This window comes from Triticum aestivum, chromosome 6A (assembly GCF_018294505.1).
Source record: "Triticum aestivum cultivar Chinese Spring chromosome 6A, IWGSC CS RefSeq v2.1, whole genome shotgun sequence".
NCBI lineage: Eukaryota > Viridiplantae > Streptophyta > Magnoliopsida > Poales > Poaceae > Triticum > Triticum aestivum.
In genome coordinates, this window is record NC_057809.1 from 38,465,422 (window position 1) to 38,488,502 (window position 23,081).

The following is a 23,081-nucleotide window of genomic DNA, read 5'->3' on the forward strand; positions in this document are numbered from 1 at the left end:
ATGAAATTCTAATCTTTTTCACATTGTGTTCACCAACAACGCTTGCTGCTCTGTTGTGCTGGTGCTATGTGGCCATAGCACAAAGACTCTGAGCTGTCTATCACATCAAGTTTTGTGTGGCTCCGGCAAGGGAGAGGCAATGACGGGCAGCACGTCTTCAACCCGCTTCAGTGCTCATAATCGATACTAGATGGACTATGAATCTGAATGCAATTTTTATTATTTTTATTGTTCGTTGTAGTAGACAGTGGCAGGAATGGATATTCGAGTGTTGCACTTGTATACTACTCCCTCCGTCTAGAAATACTTGTCGGAGAAATGCGTAAAAATGGATGTATTTAGAACTAAAATACGTCTAGATACATCCATTCCTCTAACAAGTATTTCCGGACGGAGGGAGTACTACGAGACGTACGGTGGGCAGCGGTGACAGGTACAGCAACGGCCTCCGTCGGCCGCGTAGCGGTCCAGTCCACACGATCCTCTCCATCCGTCCACTACAGAGTACAGACAGACTTGTCCCACTCCGCCGCGCGCGCAGTGCACGCTCGGCATCGTCGTCGGCCATGTCCGCCCACCTCCGCCTCCTCGCCGCCGGGGCCGCGCTCCCGTTGCCCGCCCCGGCCTCCCTCCGGCGGGCGCGGCTGCTCCCGCCCGCGCCCCCGCTCCCCTCCGCCCGGCTCCTCGCCCCGCACCGCCGCGGCCTCTCCCCGCACGCGGCCGTCCGCGTCGTCCGATGCGCCGCCGCGGCGGGCGCGGCCGACGGGGGCGGGCGGGAGGTGGGGGTGGGGGTGGAGGCGATAGCGGCGGAGGGCGCGGGGATATGGGCGCAGGTGCGGGACGTGGTGGTGTTCGCGGGGCCCGCGCTCGGGCTCTGGATCTGCGGCCCGCTCATGAGCCTCATCGACACCATGGTCATCGGCCAGACATCCTCCCTCCAGCTCGCTGCCCTAGGTAATGCTCTCTCCGCTTTTGGCTCAATGTTGTGTGTTGCGGCATTGGTTTGGGGGAGGGCACTGAATGCGCAGACGCACAGACTATCTTCTTCCTACCAAACGCATCCTAATTGCCAGTATGGTGTAGTAGTACTCTGACAAATTGGGATATGGAACTGAATGGATTTGCTCAAAACTGCTTCGTCATCTCAACCGATTTCTTGTGATTGATAAACTGCGGCACGCTCAATGAATTTGATGCATTGGCCCATCATGTTGTTTCAGTTAACTGTTTTTTAGTAGTAGAAAACTGTCTCACTTCAGTGTAACATGTGCTCATCATGGCTCTCATTTCAGGGCCCGGGACCGTGTTCTGTGACTACCTGTGCTACATATTCATGTTCCTGTCCGTCGCAACCTCCAACATGGTGGCCACCTCCTTAGCTAACAAGGTGCGTGCAGCTTGGAATTTTTTCTTTTTTCCTCACCTACACATATCCTTGGTCTTATATGACTTTGCAAGTGACGGCGTGTTTTCGTGTGTGTGTGTGTGTGTGTGTTGGCTGTGTGCATCATACCTATGCAGAGGCTGGGTGTGTGCTCATTGTGTTAGCTGTTATGTATCCTCTTGATGCTCCATCTTGAGCAAATAAATCCACCCTTTTTCGGAAAAAACTTGTGCTAGATTGTTAATTTGCAGAGTTGCACGGAAATATACTATTAATGCTTCGGCAATAATGCGGGACAGTGATTACCAACTTAGCTCTAGAGTATGGCCCCGCGTTGCATTTTGGGTAATATTTTGATAAGAAAAGGTAAGCTGGATAAATCTTTGCAAAGTACGAACTCCACAGGAGAATTTTTTTTTTTGCGGGAATCCACAGGAGAAATTTGACACAGTAGTAGGTCGATACATGCTTGTGTTTCTATACATTTGTTTTGCTGCCAAAAGGAAAAGAACACCGTTCAAATATAAGATGTTACTTGGCAATTTAATGATTTATTGATAACCAGAAGCTGAAGATTCTTCAGATATTTGTCTCGTTCTTGCAGCCACTTGGCACATATATATACCTTCTTGCTCTATGTGTGATTTAATCCAGTTACAGCTACTATATGCAGGATGAAGAACTTGCACAGCATCAAGTGTCTACGCTGCTATTTATAGCTCTTACTTTTGGTATAGGAATGTTTTTGTTCACTAAGATTTTTGGGGTTCAAGTATTGACTGGTAAGTCTTTGAAACAAAATGTTCCATGGGCTTGAAACTATCATCTTATTTGAAGTGTTGGATATTTTGTATTTTCCAACGAAGTGCTGGAGGAGTGGAGGACTACTTTTGTCATTAGATTCTGTAATTCCCTGCCATCTCACTTGAAAAGTCACTTTTGCCTTCACCTTAGACTCAGTTAAGCTTCAAGTGCTGTTTAAAATTGGGGTCATGTAATGCTTTTATCCAACTGTTTGGCTTGTTCCGACTTCATTACCTGATTAGGGCGCATACTTATGAAGAAGATGCCCCTGTACTTGTTCTACCAGTTTAGTGTTTTGCATGCACGATAAGTCATGTTTGGTTCTACCGGTTACATTTATTGAAAATTCTTGTTTGGTGTGTTCTACTTAATTTTACCCTAACTCGTGATTTCTTAAATTTCTTTTCAGCCTTTACTGGATCAAAAAATCATGAAATTATTTCTGCTGCTAATACATATGCACAGGTCAGTATATGTTGACCGTGTTTTAATAGTTTCACGTTTTAGGCTATTTTTCCGTTGTTAGTTGACTAATGAAGGGAGGTCATGTTTCACTGATGTATAACTGATACTTATTTTTTTGCCCTTTCTTTATTCGAGTATAACCAGCCAAACATTTGCTAAGGTAAATGGACATGACTGAAAACATCAATGCCGTGATGTATCTGAAATAAAATCTAACGGGTTTGCACAAAAACTATGAAACATGAGAAAAGGAAGGGAGGTTACTTAAACAATCATGCTCACTTGAACTCAATTAGAGGTGCAAAAAACCAGTCATGGTGTATCATTGATACTGTGAATCACATGCTGTGTGCTTAGTTAACTCTGAAATTGCTTATCATCATAACCTCGTAGATACAACTCAATTTTTCATTTACCTAGTTGGTCTCTGTTATACTAATTTGATTATTATGTGGTTGGACAGCTTGCATAGGTCATTTCCCTTGCGTTGTTAGTGATGTTACAAACTTATAGTTCCGACTTCAAGGCTTATTGTGGAATCTTGTTTTGTATGCTTGTTCTACTGTTCAAGCATCTTCTATTATAGGATATGAAAATGAATTTGATTGTTTCATGAGAAATAACAGAAACTCAATTTCAGATTCGAGGTTTTGCATGGCCTGCAGTTCTCGTTGGCTTAGTTGCCCAAAGTGCTAGGTACAAACTGTGCCCATTCCTGTTCTTTTATTGCATTGGATATACTTGTTTCTTTGAATTTCTGTTTCTTGTGCGCCTTTTTCCTCTGACCATTTGTTTTGCTGAACTACAGATTGTGAAAGTATATAATTATCAAATATTGTTTCTTCCAGTAATTTTATGGATGTAACATTAGGGTAACAAAATTGAAGTTAGCTCAACTCAGGAAATAAAATTATGAAATCTGTTTCTCTACATGTAGAATCCTAGCTCTTGTTTGAATGTTTTTTAATTTGAATTCATGTCGTTAGGGACACTGCATTACTATATCTATCTTAGCAGCTACAAGAACTAGTGGAACTGTACATGTTGGAATGTTAGTAGACATTTGGTTTAAGCCTCAAATGTCTTTGACAATTATATTTCTAAGTATGTGGTTGCGTTAATTGCTATATGCTGGTTCAATCATTATAGTTGCCACTGAGTACTCAGATATGGAGTACATACTTACATGAGTACAATAGTACAGGCAACAGTAAACAATTCAAAGTCTTATATTTGATGTTGTATTACAGTATCTTGATTGGATGCTTCTCTTATTATATTACATTTTTTTCTGTAACTCAGTCTAGGCATGAAAGATGCTTGGGGTCCTCTGAAGGCATTGGCAGCAGCTAGTGTTATAAATGGCGTCGGTGATATATTTCTTTGCTCTGTATGTGGATATGGAATTGCTGGTGCCGCCTGGGCTACTATGGTTTCACAGGTGCGCATATTTCCAGTCTCCTCCACATGTCTCCACGTTGCTGAAAATCAAGTTTCCACACCTTCCCTTAAGCAACAATACCTGGTTAACTAATATTTCTACAAGTACATTACTTATTGATGCACGCCACACCCTGTCCAGATGGAACCACATGCTCTTCTGTTGTTAGTTGTATTTTATATTCCAGAAATCCCATCATCTCTCCACTCTTCATGATTTGTAATCGCGCTACACAAATAGCCTCCACCTCTAGCTTTTCGTGATGTTGCTCACACTGCCAATTTATTTGCAGGTTTGAGTTCTCTGCTCACATGTTTTTGTATAACTAGCTAGCTTGTGACACATGCTCAGATTGTTGCAGCTTTTATGATGATGCAAAATCTAAACAGTAGAGGTTTTCGAGCGTTCTCATTCACAATCCCATCGACAAGAGAGCTTCTGCAGATATTCGAAATCGCAGCTCCTGTTTTTGTGACAATGACATCCAAGGTATCATTCTTTTGGGTTATTAATGATCTGTGTCCTTTCCTTGGCTTTACTGTAACTAATTGTTTCAATCTTCTTCAGGTAGCATTTTATGCATTACTTACATACTCCGCGACTTCTATGGGAGCAATAACTCTTGCAGGCCATCAGGTTCATACTTTTTAGCTTATGGAATGCTTCCCTATGAAGACATGTCGATAAAAACGTGACAGCATACATTGCTTACTTTATCTCGTGAAGGTCATGGTTAATATCTTATGCATGTGCACTGTTTGGGGTGAGCCCCTGTCACAAACTGCACAGTCGTTCATGCCGGAGATGATATACGGAGCTAACCGCAATTTGATGAAGGTACCTATCAACAGTGCTCATTTTCCTCTGAATATCATAATTTTACTTGTGCGGTTGTGCCCGTGTTGATACTTTAGCAGGAATATCAGCACATATCCAAGAATCTGTGCAAAGTTGTGTTTGATGAACATGTATGCTTGGGCACTTGTATTTTTTTACACTTTTCTTTTGTTTGGTTAAATGTATCAACTGACATGCAAAACATCTTTTCATCGGTTCAACAAAGTAATTTCACAAGGAGCTTCCTTTTCAGTTTTCTTTGAAATATTTTGCATGATGATGCTGAGATAAGCCAACAAGTAATTACCAATTTTATGAGGGGCCAGACTCCTCTGGTCAAAACAGAGCTGAATGTGACTTATGCCATTGACAAGACATTTTGAAAGCCTAGAAATGAAAAAAAGGAGTTTATCTAAGATTTCTACTCCCTCCGTCCCATAATATAAGAACATTTTTTACACTAGTGTAGTACTGTAGTGTCAAAAACACTCTTATATTATGGGACGGATGGAGTAATAATCTTATTTCGATAGGATCTATCAGAAGCTTGATACTGTTATATTTTGGGTAGATTATTATTTCTTAGGACATGAGGCGTCTTGACTGTTGACAAAATATTTAAGTTCTGACCTGCACATGTTGCATAACAGGTTTCATACGTTTAGTTGGTATACACCTACCTGCTTTTCCCTGTATTAGAGCAAAAGCTGCTGGTGGACCCAGCACCACTATGCATACTTGAAGACTTGAAGCAACCTGTGCTGCACTGATGGTGCTTTGATTGACTATAAAGTAGTGGGGCTGCATTTTACCATAGTTGTTTCTACATCAAATTGTATAAATATTATGTTCATTACTCTGAATGATACTGAAGGTACCTTTAATCTAGGCAAGGATGCTACTCAAGTCACTCGTGATGATTGGAGCTATAGCTGGACTGACTGTGGGGACAGTTGGAACGATTGTTCCGTGGCTTTTTCCTAGTCTGTTTACCAATGATCTACTGGTTGTACAACAGGTCTGATATACTGCTTTAATTTTTGCATGTTCTGGAAGTACTTTCGATACAGATTGCTCCTCAGAAACTATCAGTATGCCAGTTGTCTATGTAGATGTTGTTTCCTAGTATCTACAACTTGTTGTGAAGGCTATCTTTACCATATATTGTCCTTCCCTGCCCCTTCGCTGTGGCTTCCATGGCATGGTTGCACCCAGATCCACAGGGCTATCTAACCGTGGTCCATGGCATATACGAATCTGCTTGCTAGTTTATTGCTAATCCTGATGTTCATTTTAGAAGGCTGTCTTCCATCATATCGATCTAGTTAGGAATTGTTTGCTGTCTTTGGAGAACTGGCTTGCATGTCATCGTGGAAATCTCCTATCGTGACACCTTGCATAACTTGGTTTCTCTGCAGAAGCTTTCATGCTTTATTTCCATGACTACCAGAGTTTGGTGTGCGAAACTAATAATTCAGCTGCACTGCTTTTAACAGATGCACAAAGTGCTGATTCCATATTTCACTGCATTGTTGGTGACACCTTCAGTACACAGCCTTGAAGGAACATTGCTGGTAAGTTGGTATACTTCATTTGGCTGGTCCTAGCATACCACCTGATACTAGGCCATCATCAGCAGTGTAGTAATTAATGCGGTATCCATCTTGATTTGCTATGATACTGCAGTAACAATTAACAGAACAAAGGGCCTATTCTGCTAAGTTCATAAGATCAACAGCTGAAAACCTAACATTGGCTGGATAATGCGATGAAATGTCTGATGGTTATCTTTCTGTTCTCAGGCTGGAAGGGATCTCAGGTATTTGAGTCAATCAATGGGTGCATGCTTCAGCATTGGAACCTTTCTACTACTGGTAATGCTCGTTTCCTTGTTTCCTTTTTCTGTGTGACCTCATCGGGGTTTTGGTTTTTATTTTTCTTATTCAAATAATTATAACATTGATAGAGGGTATGCCAACTTGAAAAAAAGAAGGATCCAGAACTTTTGAATATGAGGTCCGAACCATGGCAAAATAGGACCACAATCTGCTCTGTATCTACCCCTGGACACTGTGAATGCTCTTAGTTGATAAAGCTATGAGTTCACTGCCCGGCAAGTAAAAGAGCCAAAATTCAGCTGCCACCTTGAATAGTTCTTCTGTTTTCGGTTATTCTTTTAGAAGTCTTATGTTAATACTCTTCTGATAATGATGACTTTTCTTTTCTTGTTTTGTCTTAAAAGCTTGTCCGTGACAAATGTAGTAGCTTGACACTATGCTGGTGGGTACTTGTCTTCTTCCAGTGGGTATGTTCATTTCTATGTATCATGTGTTATATTTAGAATGTAACATCTTATGATAGCCCTAATTTAGTCTCTTTGAATATTTTTCCCATTTCAGAGTCGGTTTGGAAGCGCTCTACAACGGCTTGTTTCTCCAACGGGCATGTTGTACAATGAAAATTTCAACCAGCCTGAGCATGTCAAAGTGAAGGCCACATGAGTTTGAAACGAGGCGACAACAAATACACGCATATTTGCAGCCCTAGAAACATCATTCAGCATTGTCTGTTTCTAACCACCATCGGTTGTAATGTGTTGGTCATGAGATTACATTGGCTGCACATGATAAGATTGGAAGCAAAGTTCAAGACCTGCTCAATGTCTTCAGGTCTAGGAAGGTCCATTTGGCTCTAGGGTAGAATTTGGTCTCTTGTAGTATCTTTTTGTCCTAGGCGCCTTCATCTCATGCTTTACTGCTGCAGAGAAGGTTACATTGTCCAACACTTGCGACTGTAAAAGTGCAGTTACGCAAGCATGTAAAGAATTTTGTCTGCTTAAGAATTACAAAATGGTCAACGATGTCCAAGTTTTTTGTTACAAAATGAAGGAAGTATGGATGTTGAAATTATCCTGGAAAGTGAGATCCTTAAGTTTACCTACTGTGAATTGTCTGTTTCAGAATTACAAAATGTTCAACAATGTCCAAGTTTTTTTGTCACAACATGAAAAAATATTGACGTTAAAAATATCCTGGAGAGTGAGATCATCAAATTTCCCTATTGTGAATCCATGCAGTTGCATGCCATAAAGAAGGTTTGAGATTGCTCTTTCCAGGTGACCACAGCATAGAACATGAGTGTGTACTGGTCACAGTGAACTCATTGCAGCCTGCAGCTGGCACAGCTCATCTTCCAGCAGAGAATAGTCCTACCAAATCAGTTTTCTCTGCGACGAATCACGGCCCATCTTCTGGCAGGTGAATGCACCTGACACAATTTCATCTTTTCTTTAATGCAACCGAGTTCATTCATTTATTCCGTTTACCAGAATGTTCAAACAGTTCATCATCAGAACCTTCACCTTCCTGGCAGAAATGTTATCTGAATTTTCAGGTGTTTCCGATGTTTAGTTTTCATAATTGTAGGGCTCGAAAAGGGTTGAGCAAGGATCATCATCATGCTGCAGCATGGCAGCGGCTCTCTCAAACTCCTCCCTGATGATCCTGATTGTCTGCCTGTCGACTATGCGGCCCAAGTCATGGCCGGTCTCGAAAGGGTCCTCGATGCAGATCAGATGGCGGTCGTTTCCAATGCGAGTCGTCCAGTTCTTCTCCTTCTTGCTACATGTCATTGCGTCATCACACCAGGTGAGAAAGAAATGTTTCAATTTCTTATAACCTAGACAAAATTAAATCGATATTGAATTCTTGGTTTGGAAGAAGCTCCTTAATTACCTACCTGATTATCTTTCCCATACGGATGGAGATGACATCTTTCCTGTAATCATGCTGGAATGCCCAGTAATGGAAAAATGCCCAGAGTAATTCCGCGACGGTCTCCTTGTTTTCAGCCCCAAAATCATGAAGCTGATGAACTTCGTCGAAATAAGCGCATTCAGTGTCATCAACAACCATGGTATATGTGGGTTCCATAGCCTGAAAATGTGGGGAAATGAGGTAGAATTAGTTGCATCAGGATGAAATGGACCAAACCGATGCATATCATGAAGCTGAAAACATGGACAAGAACTTTGATGTTCCCTCTGACTTACCTGGTAACTACAAATACAGAAAACCAAAAATGATGAAATATATGGCAAAATAACCTACTACATCGGGTAAAAATTGAAAAGAAAAGGGAAAGAAGAAAAGAAAATCGACAAACCATAATTGAATGATGGTGATGAGCCATCCAAATACAACCATCCATATCATATGCATGCACAGTGTCAAATGGGGCAAATCCATGATGACTAGAGCACATAATTCTACCATAAAATAAAAGAAAGAGAAAATATTATTTTAAAAATAAATAAATAGGAAAAAAGTGGATTTACAGAATTTAATAAAATTTACAAAGTGCACTTGGAAGCTCAGTAGTTTCTGCATCGGCACAGATAAGATGATTTATGAAGAAGTTGATGCAACAGAAGTAAGGTACATACCTGCAAACAGGGGAGAATCTTGGGCTCCCTCAGCTGTAAGAAACTGATGCACATAAGCACATATCTGCAATTTTACATAAACAAGTGAGTCCCCATTCTTTTAAGAATTCACATTAACATAATTATCTCAGATGAATCCATCATAGTCGTTTAACTCACGCATAGCTGGAGAGGGTTCCGCGGTATGTCTCATTGACACCCCTCAGTTTGGCCCAGTGCTTGACAATGGAGGCCAGCTGAAGCAATCTACCATCTATCTGCGCATAATCCTTGAGAAGCTTCGTGTTGGCGACAGCAAGCAGATTGTTGATGCAAATGTCACAAGAGAAGCCACTCCCTGCATCCAACATCCTCACAATGGGCACTCTAGCACTGGTAATCGCCTGCGAGGATGATAGAGGATCAAACCAACAGCCCCAATTTACAGCAAATTCTGCAACAACAATTATGCACAGCCCCAATTTACAGTGAATTTTTACAACCTCAATTTACAGCCTCAGTTTACAGTGAATTTTACAACAGAATTGTACAAATTGCAAAGTTCCATATAGTGAAGGCTTGCTTACCTCCACACTGTCGAAATTATCGCCGCGCAAGATCTCCGCCAGCCGCAGAAGAAGCTCCACCTCGCTCCCCGTGCCGATATCGATTTCGAGGCAGACATCGACGTCGCTGTGGGAAGTTCCAAAGGAATTGGCGCATGATCCGTAGAGATGCAGCTGGGCGTTGGGCCATTCTTTGCTCACTGACTTTGTTAGGGAGTCGATGAGCCGGCTCTGCTTGGACATGTGATCCTCTGACGGCTTGAGGGATTCGTAGATGGAGAGCAAGCCGGGGGCGAAGGTGCCGATGTCATGGCGGCATTCCATCCACCCCGTGTGTGTTCTGATTTGCAGCCGCCGTGACTGATTCGATTGCGACATGGTGTTCTGCAGAGCAAAGAAACATGACCAGTTGAGCTAAAAAAATTGTTTTTGGGGGCAAATCATGATCATTTGAAGAGGAGGAGGATTTTGGGGGGGTTCCACTACCTCGCTTGACTGCTGGCCGCCGTCGCTGTCATGGCACTCTTGATCGCCGGCGATGAGGAGAGAATCCTCCAATTCCTCCCCGAGACGCCGGCCATCGCCGTCGTCCGGTTCCAGCTGCTCTTCCCCTTCGACGCTCCCCCCGGCCTCGTCTCCGCCCGCGTATCCCCCACCCACGGCCGCCGGGTCGTCGGCGTCGCTGCCGCCACTTGCGCCCTTCCTCTCCACGGCAACCCACACCCTCTTCTCCCTCCGCGCCGCCGCCGCCGCCCGCCTGTCCCCGGCGCCGGCCTCGCCTCCGTTCGCCTTCACGGCGAGGCCCCCGCCCGCCTTCCGCCTATCTGGGCCCGCGCGGGCCCTGCTCCCGGCGAAATCCCCGGCCCTCCGCCTCGCCTGGCCGCCCCGGCCGGCGGCGAAGCGGCCCGCATTGCGCGCGGCGCCGGCGGCCGGGTGGACGCGCCGCGCCGGAGGGACTGAGAAAGGGTGCTGCGGCTGCGGCCGCGGCTGCGGAGGGAGCCAGGCGGGGCGCGTGGGGGCCACGATGAAGAGGCGCTCGTCCGGCAGGGCGCCGGGGGGCGGGTCCGGCTGGGCGGGCGCGACGAGGCAGTGCGGCGGGGCGAGGCGGGCGGGAGGGGTCGGCTCCGGCTTGGGGGCCGGGAGGAGGAAGCGGAGGAAGGCGCCGCCGGCGAGGGGCTTGGCGTCGCCGCCGGCCATGGCGGCTGGGGTGGTGGTTCGCGATTCCCGAGAGCGAGCGAGCGAGGGAGGGAGGCGTGAGGTCGGTCGTGGAGTGTGTCAGTGCGGGAGCGCCTCTTGGGCGCAGCGTGGCGTGACTCTGGTTGGGTTGCTTGCCGGGCTTCGGGTCAGTCAACCCCCTCTCTATCGAGGGAGTCATGGAAATAGAACCATCTCCATATTTTACAACAAAATGAATATAAGTGCAAATATGATGTAAAAATAATCTACATGTAGATGTTTTCCCCGAAGAAACACCGAGTACAATGTAGACGCACACCATCACACACAAACACACATTCATATGGGGACCGAAGGTCGACGATCCTTTCAACACATCTCACATAGATTCAGTCATTTTTGTGACAATATTTTTTTTGGGTGTTGTAATGATATAAATCCGTCTTAATGAGGCACACGTGGCGTCAAGCAGGGGCAGAGTTAGGTGGGTGGAAGGCAAGGCCCATGACACTTCAAGATTTAAGCTTAGTTGTATACAACCGTATAGCAGTCATAAACAGGAAGTAGGAAAGAGAGGGAAAACCCCAGCCTATATATATCACATGATCTTGGTTGCCTTCTAGACGCGTTACTTTGTTACGCCTAGAGTTTGGCCCCTCATGACCGTGGATACAATGCCTTCGCTAGCCACCCAACAACCCGTTTGTTATATATGGTTTTAAAGAAGTATGATTTGTGCATTAAGACACTTTATGTAGTTTCTCATATATAGAAGTTTGTATACATACATATATTAGTATTAACATTTTCATCTCTTGGAAACACATAGTAGATAAAGAAAGATGCATAACCCGTGTGTCACGGTTTTCTCATTGCAAGAAAATCAATGCTCAAGTCCTTAAAAAAATATGGATGTTTCACGTGATTTTTAAAATCGATAAAAGGGAGAGGATATCTCTGCAAAGCAAAAGATTTTCCTCACGTGGGGCTTAGAATCCTGTGGAATTTCATGTAGGATAACATTCATATGCATGTTTTGGTGGTCCCGATCTTCAGTCCAATGAGGCTACATAGGAAAATTTCTTCTCTATCATGATAATGTAAAGTTCCTTTAGAAATCTTTCACTTTCTCGGTATATAATTTGCTGATGTAGGCTCCCTCATCCTCTCGTGACTAATATCCCCTTTGCGAATAATCATATAACGTATCTAATTCTGAACATGACGCGACACGTGTGCCTTTGAATCAACGGTGACCTAGGTTTTGTAACAAAAGTACTCCTCCACTAGAGTAACATAACTAAATGCATGATAAACCCTTCCATTGGAGCGCAGAATTCTCATAAGACAAGTAATAAAATGCACGATTGAAAATGACACGACTTCTTGAATTTTACAATTGCACAAGAAATCAACACACTTGGATTTATGTGTAAAGCTCTTTGTGTGTTCTACAAGATTTTTTCGAGAGTTTTGGAAACATAGAAGATGCATGTAAGACACATAGAAAACCCCTTGAGGCCTAACATGTTTGCTAGAAATCTTAACGAATCTTGGTGTAGGAATGCAAAACCATAGAAAATTGCATGGTTTTCGTTCGACCTCCCCCAATAAATAAATCCTTCAATTGGTTTAACATAATTTTTAAAAATCCAAAGGATCACCTCTACAATGAAAAAAATAGGCAAGGCCAAGTAGTGGTATGGTTTAGGAAGAATGCAGAAACATACTAGTATAGTAGTATGATTTAGGAAGAATGTAAAAGCAAAGATGTGTTGGAGATGAGAAGTGTGTCACCCTTAGGAGAGCCTCGGCCGTTGGCCCCTGAGCGAGCGGTCTAGATGTACCACCGTGATAACTTCTGCACAGCACCTTACAAAACAACGATTTCGCGGTTGGGCCAGAATTTCAGTCAAAGCAAGGGTGCAAACCACAAAAGTTTAGGGTTTCTTCCAGAGGCATCCACGCTGCGGACTCTCCCCCCCCAACCTTCATCCACACCCACCACCACCCCGTGAAGAATCCGGCGGCGGGCGGCGGACGGCGAGCGGCGGCGGAGCAGGTCAGCCATCTCCCTCAGCTTCCGATTCTCTCGTTCGTTGGTCCGGAAAAGGTTGGTAGATTGACTCGTCTCCTTGGTTCGTGTCGCATCGATCTCGGCAGAGTCAGTCAGAGCAGGGCAGTGGATTCTAGGTTTTCGAGGAGGGAGATGGCGGGCATGGGCGAGATGTCGATGAGGCCGCGGCCGGGCCCGCCGATGCACCGCGGCCCGCCTCCCATGGCGCGCCCCCGCCCCGAACCCATCGACCGCGAGAAGGTCAGCCAGCCAGGCCTCCTCCGCAACCCTAACGAGTTTACTTGTTATACTAGCTAGTGCGCGGACATATACTACTAGTATGCCGATCAGCAGCACTGTTCTTAGGCTTGCTAGGTTTTGCATTTAGAGGATTGCGAGGACTGATTGATTGAATTCTTCTTGTGCAGACCTGCCCTCTCCTGCTGCGGGTTTTCACCAAGGTAAAGCATAGTGATGCCTTTTCTTTTTTACTCTTTCTTGTTCCTTTTAATGCACTTACGGTCGAGAGCGCCTTATGATATCCTCGATTCGCCTGGTTTGTGCAATATTTGATTGGATCTTCTGGTGCATGGGTGGTCGGTAGCAAAGTAACCTGAAACGTGTGGTGCTATCTGAATGATGCTAGTAAAACATGATCCATTACCACTGTGCTCACGTTGTTGTGTTTTTAAGGATGTATAAATTCTGTTCCTGGATGGTGCTGTGTGGATCGGGTCGATCGTATGGCACCTGTAGTTGAGCAGCACTTGATTAGGTGTTCAACTGTAGTTTTGGCAAATAACTCTAATGACTCAGTAATATAGCGGAGGATCCCAAAACTTATTTATCAGAATGTTGGTTTGTTTGATAGGCCTTCCAGTTTTAGTTCAACATGAAACCTGGCTAACCAGGGGCCAACAGGCGTGTAAACATAGCTAGACCCATTTATCTGTAATAAACTCTTAAGGATTGAACATATAAACCACACATTTTGGATGTCGCAATTGTTATATCTTAACAAAAAATTTCTGAAGGTCATCAGCAGTTCAGCACTAAACTATTTATCATGTCTGACAGACATGCAGTTCGCAAATTCCATTATTTTCGAGCATTTCAAGTCACTACATGTCATACAATTTTTCAACCGACAATTTAAACACCACATATGTTCATTGCTCAAGGAGTATCTGTTGGTGTTGTACTGTGAGCTCAATTTAAGGGGAAGCACTTAGCCGCCAATGTTGGGTTCACCATCTTTGGCTGAAAAAATGGACGCTATTTTTTAGGAAGATGGATGCTATTCATAATTTCATATACACACTGGATTCTGCATTTTGATTTTCAAGTCAGCTATGGCTATTCTTAATCCTTGCCAGAAAAAAATGGTAGTAAGCATGTAGTGCTTGAGAAATCTGAGAGACTGAGAATTTTTTGTTGTGGCCGATCTGGAAAATAGACAAGTAGAGATCCTTACACTCTCCAACTTTTATCTTCTGTAACAGTTCTGAACGATGTCTTCTCAGTGCAGACTGCAGATTTGTGAATAAACACACAGTAATACAGAAAACTGATCCTGTTTTTTTTCCCAGGTTGGTGGCCATCACCTGAATGAAGAATTTTCCGAGAGAGGGAAGGAGCCAAAAGATGAAGTTCAGATTTACACGTGGAAGGATGCCACACTCCGGGAGCTCACTGATCTTGTAATATTACATATCTTATACTTTCGACATTTTTGGGAAACATAATTTAAATTGAAATTTCATAAAATGCCACTGGGTGTGTGTTACAGCTACTGGGTGTGTGTTACAGCTATAATTAGTGCTTGGGCGTCCATGTCAATCACATCCCATGTCATAAAATACCAATGGGTGTGTGACAGTATGGTAATCCCAAGTGCTTGGATGATAGTCTAATCAGCACAATTTTGATCATGTTTCAGGTCAAAGAGGTTGCTCTTCCAGCAAGGAAAAGAAACGCTAGGTTATCTTTTGCTTTTGTATACCCGGATAAGAATGGTCGTTTTGTTGTCAAACAGGTAAGATCTTGACTGATTTGTTTCTTCAATACCAATTTACAAATGCCAACCAAATTAACTGTTGCTCCGTATATCACGGTACCCTATGGTGGTAATCTAGCAAATTACTACCTCCGTTCCTCAATATAAGTCTTTTTAGAGATTCCACTACGAACTACATACGGAGTAAAATGAATGAATCTACACTCCAAAACATGTCTATATACATCCGTATTTAGTCTGTAGTGGAATCTCTAGAAAGACTTATATTTAGGAAAGGAGGGAGTAGTTGTTTCTTCAATACTACTCATAATTTACAAATGCAGAGCGCCCTGTCCTAAATCCTAAATTTCTGATACCTCACTAACTCCTTTATGGATGACAGGAGATGTTAGTTCTACTTTCAGGAACGAGTTACATCAATAGCAGGATACATTAACTATTAGTTCTGGTTCTCTTAATGTTTATGAGCTCATAATCTTGTATAATTCCATTTTTGATATTAAAAGTCTCTAGCGCCGTCTCCTTATTCTTGCTTTGGCCTAGTTAGTAGCATGATGAGCTACTAGTTGCAGCTTGCACCGTTAAGCAATTATGTTTCAACTATGTGTTGCTAATAACGGGCATATGACCATTACAAAGTGTTCCAGACAGTATGGTAACCACCAGTTCCATACCGAAATTGATGCTTATTACTAGTCCATTCAGTGTGGTGCTTAAACTGCTACTCCCTCCGTTCCGAATTACTCGTCGCAGAAATGGATGTATCTAGAATATTCTAGATACATCCATTTCTGCGACGAGTAATTCGGAACGGAGGGAGTAGTTACATCCACAAATTTCCATTGCACAACCTATGTTCCCTTGCATTCATAAATCATAATTGTTGAGGTTTCAACCTGTGATAACTCATCTTGTTGGACATTGTGAAGGTGGGTTCGACCTTTTCTTATGGTCATGGAAGAGGGGATGATGCCAAATCTCTTGGGGACCTTGGCTTCCAGGTATGCACAAGTTCCGCAGTATGTTACTTAAGCCTTTTTTTGGTTGGCACACATTGTTATTTACTATGATGCTACCTTTGTTTGCAGATAGGTGATTACTTGAGCGTTTCGATCATGTGAGCCGTGCCATATTGCAAAATAGTGTGCCTGCTGCACACCAAGCAGAATAGTTTTCCTGCTGTGCTATTATCTTGTGCTGTGCGTGCGAGGGATGAAGCTCTCCTTAGTTCTAGGGAACTGGAACCAGAACTGTCTGTAATAGTGGCGACTTTTGAACTAGTATTTGAGACTTAACACTTGAGACATCTGATGTGATTGCTTGCTATGTACCTGTTCTCTGTGGTTGTCACTCTGAACGAGAGTACTGTTTGAACTAATGTTTCCAGCAGAACATATGTAAACATAGGTGCGGCGCAGCACTTTTGAGACTGAATTTACCGAATAAATGACGAGATATTTAGCTAAATCAAAGTTGTACAATTGTTACCAGTAACATTTGATGCAACTAAACAAGAAAACTTGTGATCTCAGATAATGAGCATTGCAATCTAATTTCATAGGATTCTTTTAACTCCCATTTCTGCCTAGAAAAAAGAACTTGTATCTTGGCACTGAAAGGAAGTTCCCAGGCTTTATTGTTTGCCATCTACTTAGGCTGTAATTTCTATGCTTGTAAACAATGCAACCATTCTGGTAAATGAATAAAGGAGGTTTGAAGTGTCAAAACAGAAAGTTCCCAGGCATTCTTGCTAATGATGGCGTACCGAACAAGGCTGGGTCTTCAGCCTATCTTCCACAACGGATCTTCAGAGCAAGAGTACTTTGAAGATTATGAAATCACTTCCACACATCCATGTTTAGCTCCCTAACTGCACGAGGAGAATCTCGCAACGACAGGGATGAGGACTCGCACACTGCAAAGAACTGTACATTATTTCTGGCAATGCCTCTCCATTTCGTGGCAAATGTGTCTGACAGCCAGTACTGTGAACTCAACGAGTCACCGTAGCTCATATGGACCTTTTGCCAATAAGATTATAGGGTGGATGCATGCTTTGATTTCCAGTGAACCTGCTCTTCAAAGTCTCCATAGCAGCTTGCTGTCTTGTTTTCAATCACTTCATTTCATCTGGTTGGACAGGGCTGCCCTTGAGAAGAAACGTACCAGATCGGATGGCCTTGACAAGCTTATGATGTCGCAGACGTAGATGGTTCTTTCTGTCTCGAAGTCTGACCGTACAATGGTCCAAGCAAACCCTTCTAAGGATGGTTAACGAATATATATTGATTTGATCTGTCGTATGTGTTCTTACAACATCTAACATTCCTCGACGATGCATTTCTTGTCATGCGGTTGGTCAAGCCGAGCGCTTGGAAGTCCAGCTTCAGCATCCTGCTCTCTGTTCAAGGCCGAGTGTGTATGGAGCAGCATAGAGTTTGAAGTGGTTCCTGGGGAAATGTTAATTCTTAGACCATTTCCCTAATTCTGGCAGCCGCACGCCTCATCTGTTTACCAACAAAATCAGCTTCTTTCTGTTTTCCATCTTCATCAAGCGCATGATGAAGTGCAACCAAACTGCGAGGTTCAACAGCAGCAGAACTGCTTCCGCTCTCAATGAGTTTGTAGAAAAGCCGGAACGCATCTGAAGCTCTACCAGTTGTGCAAAGGCCATCCAGAACCGTACTGGATATCGACACGCCCAAATCATGACGCTTCTGCAAGCTAAACAAGGTGAGTTCGGCTGCCTCTGTGAACTTCTTTTCCTCGCAGAGGTCCCCGATTAGTTTTTCCATCTTGATGTAATAGCCTTGGTCATATAGAGATGTGATGATTTTGTAAGCACGGTCATTTAGGTTGCTTTTGAACAATGTGTCGATCGTATTGGTCGAAAGATCCAAATTCTGGCGGATCTTCCTCTCTAGCATTATCTCAATCAAATCTGCAGCTTCTTTTGCGCAACCTTCTTTTTTCAGAAGTCCTAAAAGAACCGAGTGGAACGTGCTTGTGCTAGGCCGGAGACCGCTGTTCAGCATCCTGTGTAGGGCCTCCCATGCAACCTTCATCCTTCCTTTCTGTGAAAATCCCTCTACGATGGCAATGTAGCATTCATCATCAGGCACAAGATCCCTCTTCAACATTGAGAGCACCAGCTGGTACCCTTCTTCAAAATCTCCCTCCTTGCAATGCCCTAGAATTAATGTCTTGAATGCAGCAAAGTCGACCTTGCTCCTCCGATCCAGTAGTTGCCCAAACAGCACCCTTGCCTTCTTTGCCTTCCCATTCTCACACAGGTACACAAAAACTGGGTTGTATGCCGCAATGAGCGGTACACAACCCCCTCGTTTCGTGAGCACCTCCTTCTCCAAAAGCTCATCCACAAGCGCCTCAGCCTTCACGAACTCCTTGTTCTCGCACAACGCCCTGATCACCGTGCTATAGCTTGCAGAGTCACGACTCACGCGGAGCTCCGCCATTTGGCCGAACACCTCCATCGCCTCCTTGACCCGCCCTTCGCCACAATGTGCGGCCACCAGTGTGTTGAATGTGCACGTGTCTGGCTTAAACGAGTCTGTCTCCAGCAACCCCTTCACCAGCTCCATCCTGCCGGCCTCGCAGAACCCCTGGATCATCGTGTTGTAGGTGATCCTGTTCGGCGCCACCCCATCTGCAGCCATCATGTTGAAGACCGTGAGCGCCTCGTCGGCCAGGCCCCTTACACAGTACGCCTTGATCATGGTCGTGTAAGTGATGACATTGGGAGACACAGAAGCTTTGCAATCCTTCTCTCCGACGCGCATTTTGTCGAGCAGCTTGCGCGCGGCGTGCAGGTCACCGGCACGGCAGAGAGCGGAGAGCAGCGAGTTGTAGGAGATGGCGTCGGGGGCGAAGGCGTAGGTCTCCGGCAGGAAGCGGAAGAGCCTGACGAGCGCGGGAGGCGACGGGCGCGGGGAGGCGGTGGAGAGGCCGTGGAGGAGGGTGTTGAGGGTGGCGGCGTCGGGTGTGGCCCGTGGGGAGCGGAGGAAGGCGCCCAGGACGGCGTTGGCCGCGCGGGTGCGGCCGCGGCGGAGGAGCGCGGCGAGGAGGGAGTTGAAGGAGTGCGCGGTGGGGGCGGGGATGCGGCGGAAGAGGTCGGTGGCGGCGCGGACGCGGCCGGCGGCGGCGAGCGCGCGCAGGAGGGCGTTGAGGGCGTGGTTGGGGAGGAGGGTGAGCGGCGAGGGGAGGGAGCTGAGGTATTCGAGCGCTGGGCGCAGGTCGCGGGAGCGGAGGAGGAGGTGCAGCTTCCTCGCCGCCGCCACCGACGCGGGCTCCGGCTGCGCCGGCGGCTTCCCTGCCGTGCCCATTAGAGCTGGTCAGCGTGGCAGCGTTGAAAATGCACGCGACTTCCCACAGCACCGAAGTACTATATTGCTATACAAATTTCTCTTTGAGAAGGAAGAGTACTATACTTTTTTTTTGAAAGTTTCACTATTTTTAAAAAGTATGCTTGTATTCAAATCACGACATAATACAAAGCTTTAAACCCGAACGAGCATATCCTAACACACGCATAAAAAAAGAACAACATAGAGCACCCTCAAACAACCAGCAAAACGAGAAGACCTCCGGAGCTCTGTGTCATCATCCCTTAACCTTGTGAGGAGACCACTGCAACAGAATAATCTGTATCTAGACCCTAGCAGGTCCTCGTCTTCAACCACGACATAATCACCGCCATGCTGCTTCCCAACTTCTTTGCCCAGGCGCCGAAAAGATAAGGACACACATGTGCATCCAACACGCCTGCACCAGCCTTCGTCATCAACTTTGAGTACCGCTATATGTGCCTCTTTCAGATGAAAGAGAATTAGGATCCGGTTCCGGCGCTGCGACCGGGAGAACTGCCCAGGCAAAGCGGAACGTCCCTCCAGCAGCGACACAAAGAAGGAGGAAGAACAACAACAAAAACTTATACCAAGGAGGAAGAAGAATGTTTGTCTCCACACAACCACTACCCATCCGAGGACCAAACCGGTTAGTGCTGGTCAACCTCCAGACACCATAGCCCGTGACCTCAACGAGATCCGAGGATCCCCCACCTGTTGGCTCCTAGACGAAGGCAAGATCCCCGTCTGACCGTGAACCGAGCGCGGAGAACTTATCAGACGCGCCACCGCCACGACTCCCTCAACCCTAACCCTACCGATAACACACCAGATGCATAGATCTGAGGTTCCTCCTCCCTCCCGCCACTGGAGTGGCTGGCGGAGGGAGAGGGAACCAGCGGCGGAGCCGATGGCGCACAAAGGGATCCGTTGCTCACCTTGAGATCGCCTGGCTAACGAGCCCCGCTCGAAGCTTCTTTCACTCATTCATGACAATTATCGCACCTCTTACAAGCAGAGAAATCAAGTCCTTTGGAGCCAAGTCTACAAAAATACTAGGAAGGGAAAATCTAGCCCATTTTGTCAATTCATGCGCTACATGATTGAACCCCTAAAGTAGCGCTCATAAATTACATGGCTAAAATCTGAAGAAATGAAATAACAAAAGACCACACTAGCCACAGAAGAAGAACTACCATCATGCATTGCGGTGATCATGTATAGATTATCCGAGTTGACCTCAATCTTGTTGCAGCCCATAGCTCGAGCAAGGTTTAGACCAAACCTCAAAGAGACCACCCCCTTGTAAAATCATTGACAGAAGAATCAAGTTTCTTATTCGCAGTAGCAATCAAATTCCCTTTACTATCTCTCATGACATCCCCCACTGTTCATTGCAACGAATCCGGATCAAATGCTGTATCGATATTGAGTTTGACGAAAAAGGGTTTCCCCCAGCTTTATATTATAAAGCAACCATCACCAGTACATCAATATTGAGTTTAACATAATTCCATCTTGGCTTCAACCATCCTTCTGATCCCATCTCGCCTTAGGGGAGGCTGCGCTAGTAAAATTAACAACAAGTGCTTTGATCGGAAAAGAGATATTGTCTGGCTGTTGCATTTCTTCCCCATGATTGAATTTCCTTCACTCCTCGTCGGTGTCAAAACCGGCAAATCTCGGGTAGGGGATCCCGAACTATGCGTCTTAGGATCGAAGGTAACAGGAGACAGGGACACGATGTTTACCCAGGTCCGGGCCCTCTTAATGGAGGTAATACCCTACTTCCTGCTTGATTGACTTTGATGAGTATAGGGGTTACAAGAGTTGATCTACTTCGAGATCGTAATGGCTAGACCCTAGATGTCTAGCCTGTATGATTGTGATTACCCTTGTGGACTAAACCCTCTGGTTTATAAAGACACCGGAGGGGCCTAGGTTTGTACAAAGTCGGTTTACAGAGGAAGGAATCTTCATATCCGAATGCCAAGCTTGCCTTCCACGCCAAGGAGAGTGCCATCCGGACACGAGGGAGAGCCTTCCATCTTGTATCTTCAAGGCCCATGAGTCCAGCCCATGTCACATAGCCTGGACGCCCAAGGACCCCCTAATACAGGACTCCCTCAGTAGCCTCCGAACCAATCTTCAATGACGATGCGTTCGACGTGCAAATTGTCTTCGGCATTGCAAGGCGGGTTCCTCCTCCGAATACTTCAAAGCATCCGAACCAAAGGACTGTATTCGGCCTTTACATCTTCGATCTTGGTAAGGCGAATTCTTCGAACAACTCAGCCTTACATTAAATGTTATACCCTTTGGCTTCTCTGCCATCGTCGCCCTGGCTTCCACGTGTCAGACGAATACGAAGGGTCCAAGTATTTTTACACATAACACCCGGGCCATGTAGGGAAGGCGTCTACTTAAGGAGATTGAATCTCAGATGCCATTCCACACCAGGCGGAAAATCCTTAGAGCTTGCCACAAGAAACCGCGCAAACATGGCTAGCGCTCCCAGTTCTTCCTCCCGCCCCCACGGCCCTGAAAAAGGCGATTGGGAGAGCTGCTCAGTATTTCACGCCCAGCTGACCACGCTCCAGACGTAGGTGTAGGAGATATGCCCTAGAGGCAATAATAAATGTTAATGATTATTTCCCGGTTCAAAATTATGTTTATGTTCCATGCTATAACTGCTATGGTTCTTGAGTCTACAATAACCACGAGGCTCGAAGGAAGACTCATATGCACATGTGGAATAATAAACGGTAAAATGTATTCCTAGTCTGGCCTCTAAGACTGGCTCAAGTGTTGCATGATGGTTCTGTTTTCCTGATCATGGGCATGTCTATGCCAGCAACCTTGACGGCACAATGTTAAGAGAACATTTGTGTTGAATCGACCCGGATTTATACTATGAGATTCTTTTCGTCACAAATTTATGGTTAATATCCCAGAGATAGTTAACGTTTACACAATTCCTTAGACCATGAGAGTATCGAGTTTCTTCATACTTGCTTCATGAACTTTGGGGTTTGTTAAACGTCATCCATAAATGGGCGGCTATTACGATGGCTTACGGGTTCATGGAAAAGTGTGTCAAGTAACTTGATAGATCAAGATTGGGATTTGCTCCTCCGACGATGGAGAGATATTCTCGGGCCCTCTCAGTGTTACGGTATGTTGGGGAACATAGTAATTTCAAAAAAATTCCTACGCACACGCAAGATCATGGTGATGCATAGCAACGAGAGGGGAGAGTGTGATCTACGTACCCTTGTAGACCGACAGCGGAAGCGTTAGCACAACGCGGTTGATGTAGTCGTACGTCTTCACGGCCCGACCGATCAAGCACCGAAACTACGGCACCTCCGAGTTCTAGCACACGTTCAGCTCGATAACGATCCCCGGACTCCGATCCAGCAAAGTGTCGGGGAAGAGTTCCGTCAGCACGACGGCGTGGTGACGATCTTGATGTACTACCGTCGCAGGGCTTCGCACACGGCTACAATATTATTGAGGATTATGGTGGAAGGGGGCACCGCACACGG

General features: G+C 45.2%; 4 protein-coding genes across 4 annotated transcripts; 2 read left to right on the forward strand and 2 right to left on the reverse strand.

Annotated features, from left to right (window-relative positions):
• Positions 1-804: 804 nt before the first annotated feature.
• Positions 805-7,849, forward strand: LOC123131880 (protein DETOXIFICATION 46, chloroplastic; the record flags this gene model as incomplete). The annotated part of the gene is given in 14 exon segments (XM_044551583.1): positions 805-954; positions 1,293-1,387; positions 2,058-2,166; positions 2,598-2,653; positions 3,294-3,349; positions 3,956-4,094; positions 4,446-4,583; positions 4,662-4,730; positions 4,821-4,931; positions 5,821-5,949; positions 6,428-6,505; positions 6,734-6,805; positions 7,174-7,236; positions 7,331-7,849. Coding segments are annotated over 14 exon segments (1,367 nt in total), but the record flags the coding sequence as incomplete, so codon positions are not given.
• LOC123131881 (UTP:RNA uridylyltransferase 1) lies at positions 7,826-11,115 on the reverse strand. The gene is made up of 6 exons (XM_044551584.1): positions 10,407-11,115; positions 9,942-10,304; positions 9,535-9,758; positions 9,376-9,439; positions 8,670-8,866; positions 7,826-8,551 (listed from the first exon to the last, which is right to left on the reverse strand). The coding sequence occupies exons 2-6, from the start codon at positions 10,296-10,298 to the stop codon at positions 8,338-8,340; spliced, it is 1,056 nt and encodes a 351-aa protein (XP_044407519.1). The 5' UTR covers positions 10,299-10,304; positions 10,407-11,115; the 3' UTR covers positions 7,826-8,337.
• Positions 11,116-12,985: 1,870 nt separating this feature from the next.
• LOC123131883 (histone deacetylase complex subunit SAP18) lies at positions 12,986-16,636 on the forward strand. Its single transcript, XM_044551586.1, has 7 exons — positions 12,986-13,158; positions 13,260-13,413; positions 13,581-13,613; positions 14,742-14,852; positions 15,092-15,187; positions 16,099-16,170; positions 16,258-16,636. Exons 2-7 carry the CDS (start codon positions 13,306-13,308, stop codon positions 16,288-16,290), a joined length of 453 nt encoding a protein of 150 aa, XP_044407521.1. The 5' UTR covers positions 12,986-13,158; positions 13,260-13,305; the 3' UTR covers positions 16,291-16,636.
• Positions 16,637-16,679: 43 nt separating this feature from the next.
• LOC123131882 (pentatricopeptide repeat-containing protein At1g02060, chloroplastic) lies at positions 16,680-19,539 on the reverse strand. Its single transcript, XM_044551585.1, has one exon. The coding sequence runs from the start codon at positions 19,510-19,512 to the stop codon at positions 17,638-17,640; it is 1,875 nt and encodes a 624-aa protein (XP_044407520.1). The 5' UTR covers positions 19,513-19,539; the 3' UTR covers positions 16,680-17,637.
• Positions 19,540-23,081: the final 3,542 nt, after the last annotated feature.

Coding starts and splice junctions, on each gene's coding strand:
- LOC123131881 (XM_044551584.1), bottom strand. CDS start 10,298: ATGTCGCAATCGAATCAGTCACGGCGGCTGCAAATCAGAACACACACG. Junction 9,759..9,941: donor ATAATTTCGACAGTGTGGAG/GTAAGCAAGCCT, acceptor TCATCCTCGCAG/GCGATTACCAGTGCTAGAGT. Junction 8,867..9,375: donor AGATTCTCCCCTGTTTGCAG/GTATGTACCTTA, acceptor CCACATTTTCAG/GCTATGGAACCCACATATAC.
- LOC123131883 (XM_044551586.1), top strand. CDS start 13,306: ATGGCGGGCATGGGCGAGATGTCGATGAGGCCGCGGCCGGGCCCGCCG. Junction 13,614..14,741: donor TGCTGCGGGTTTTCACCAAG/GTAAAGCATAGT, acceptor TTTTTTTCCCAG/GTTGGTGGCCATCACCTGAA. Junction 16,171..16,257: donor TTGGGGACCTTGGCTTCCAG/GTATGCACAAGT, acceptor CTTTGTTTGCAG/ATAGGTGATTACTTGAGCGT.
- LOC123131882 (XM_044551585.1), bottom strand. CDS start 19,512: ATGGGCACGGCAGGGAAGCCGCCGGCGCAGCCGGAGCCCGCGTCGGTG.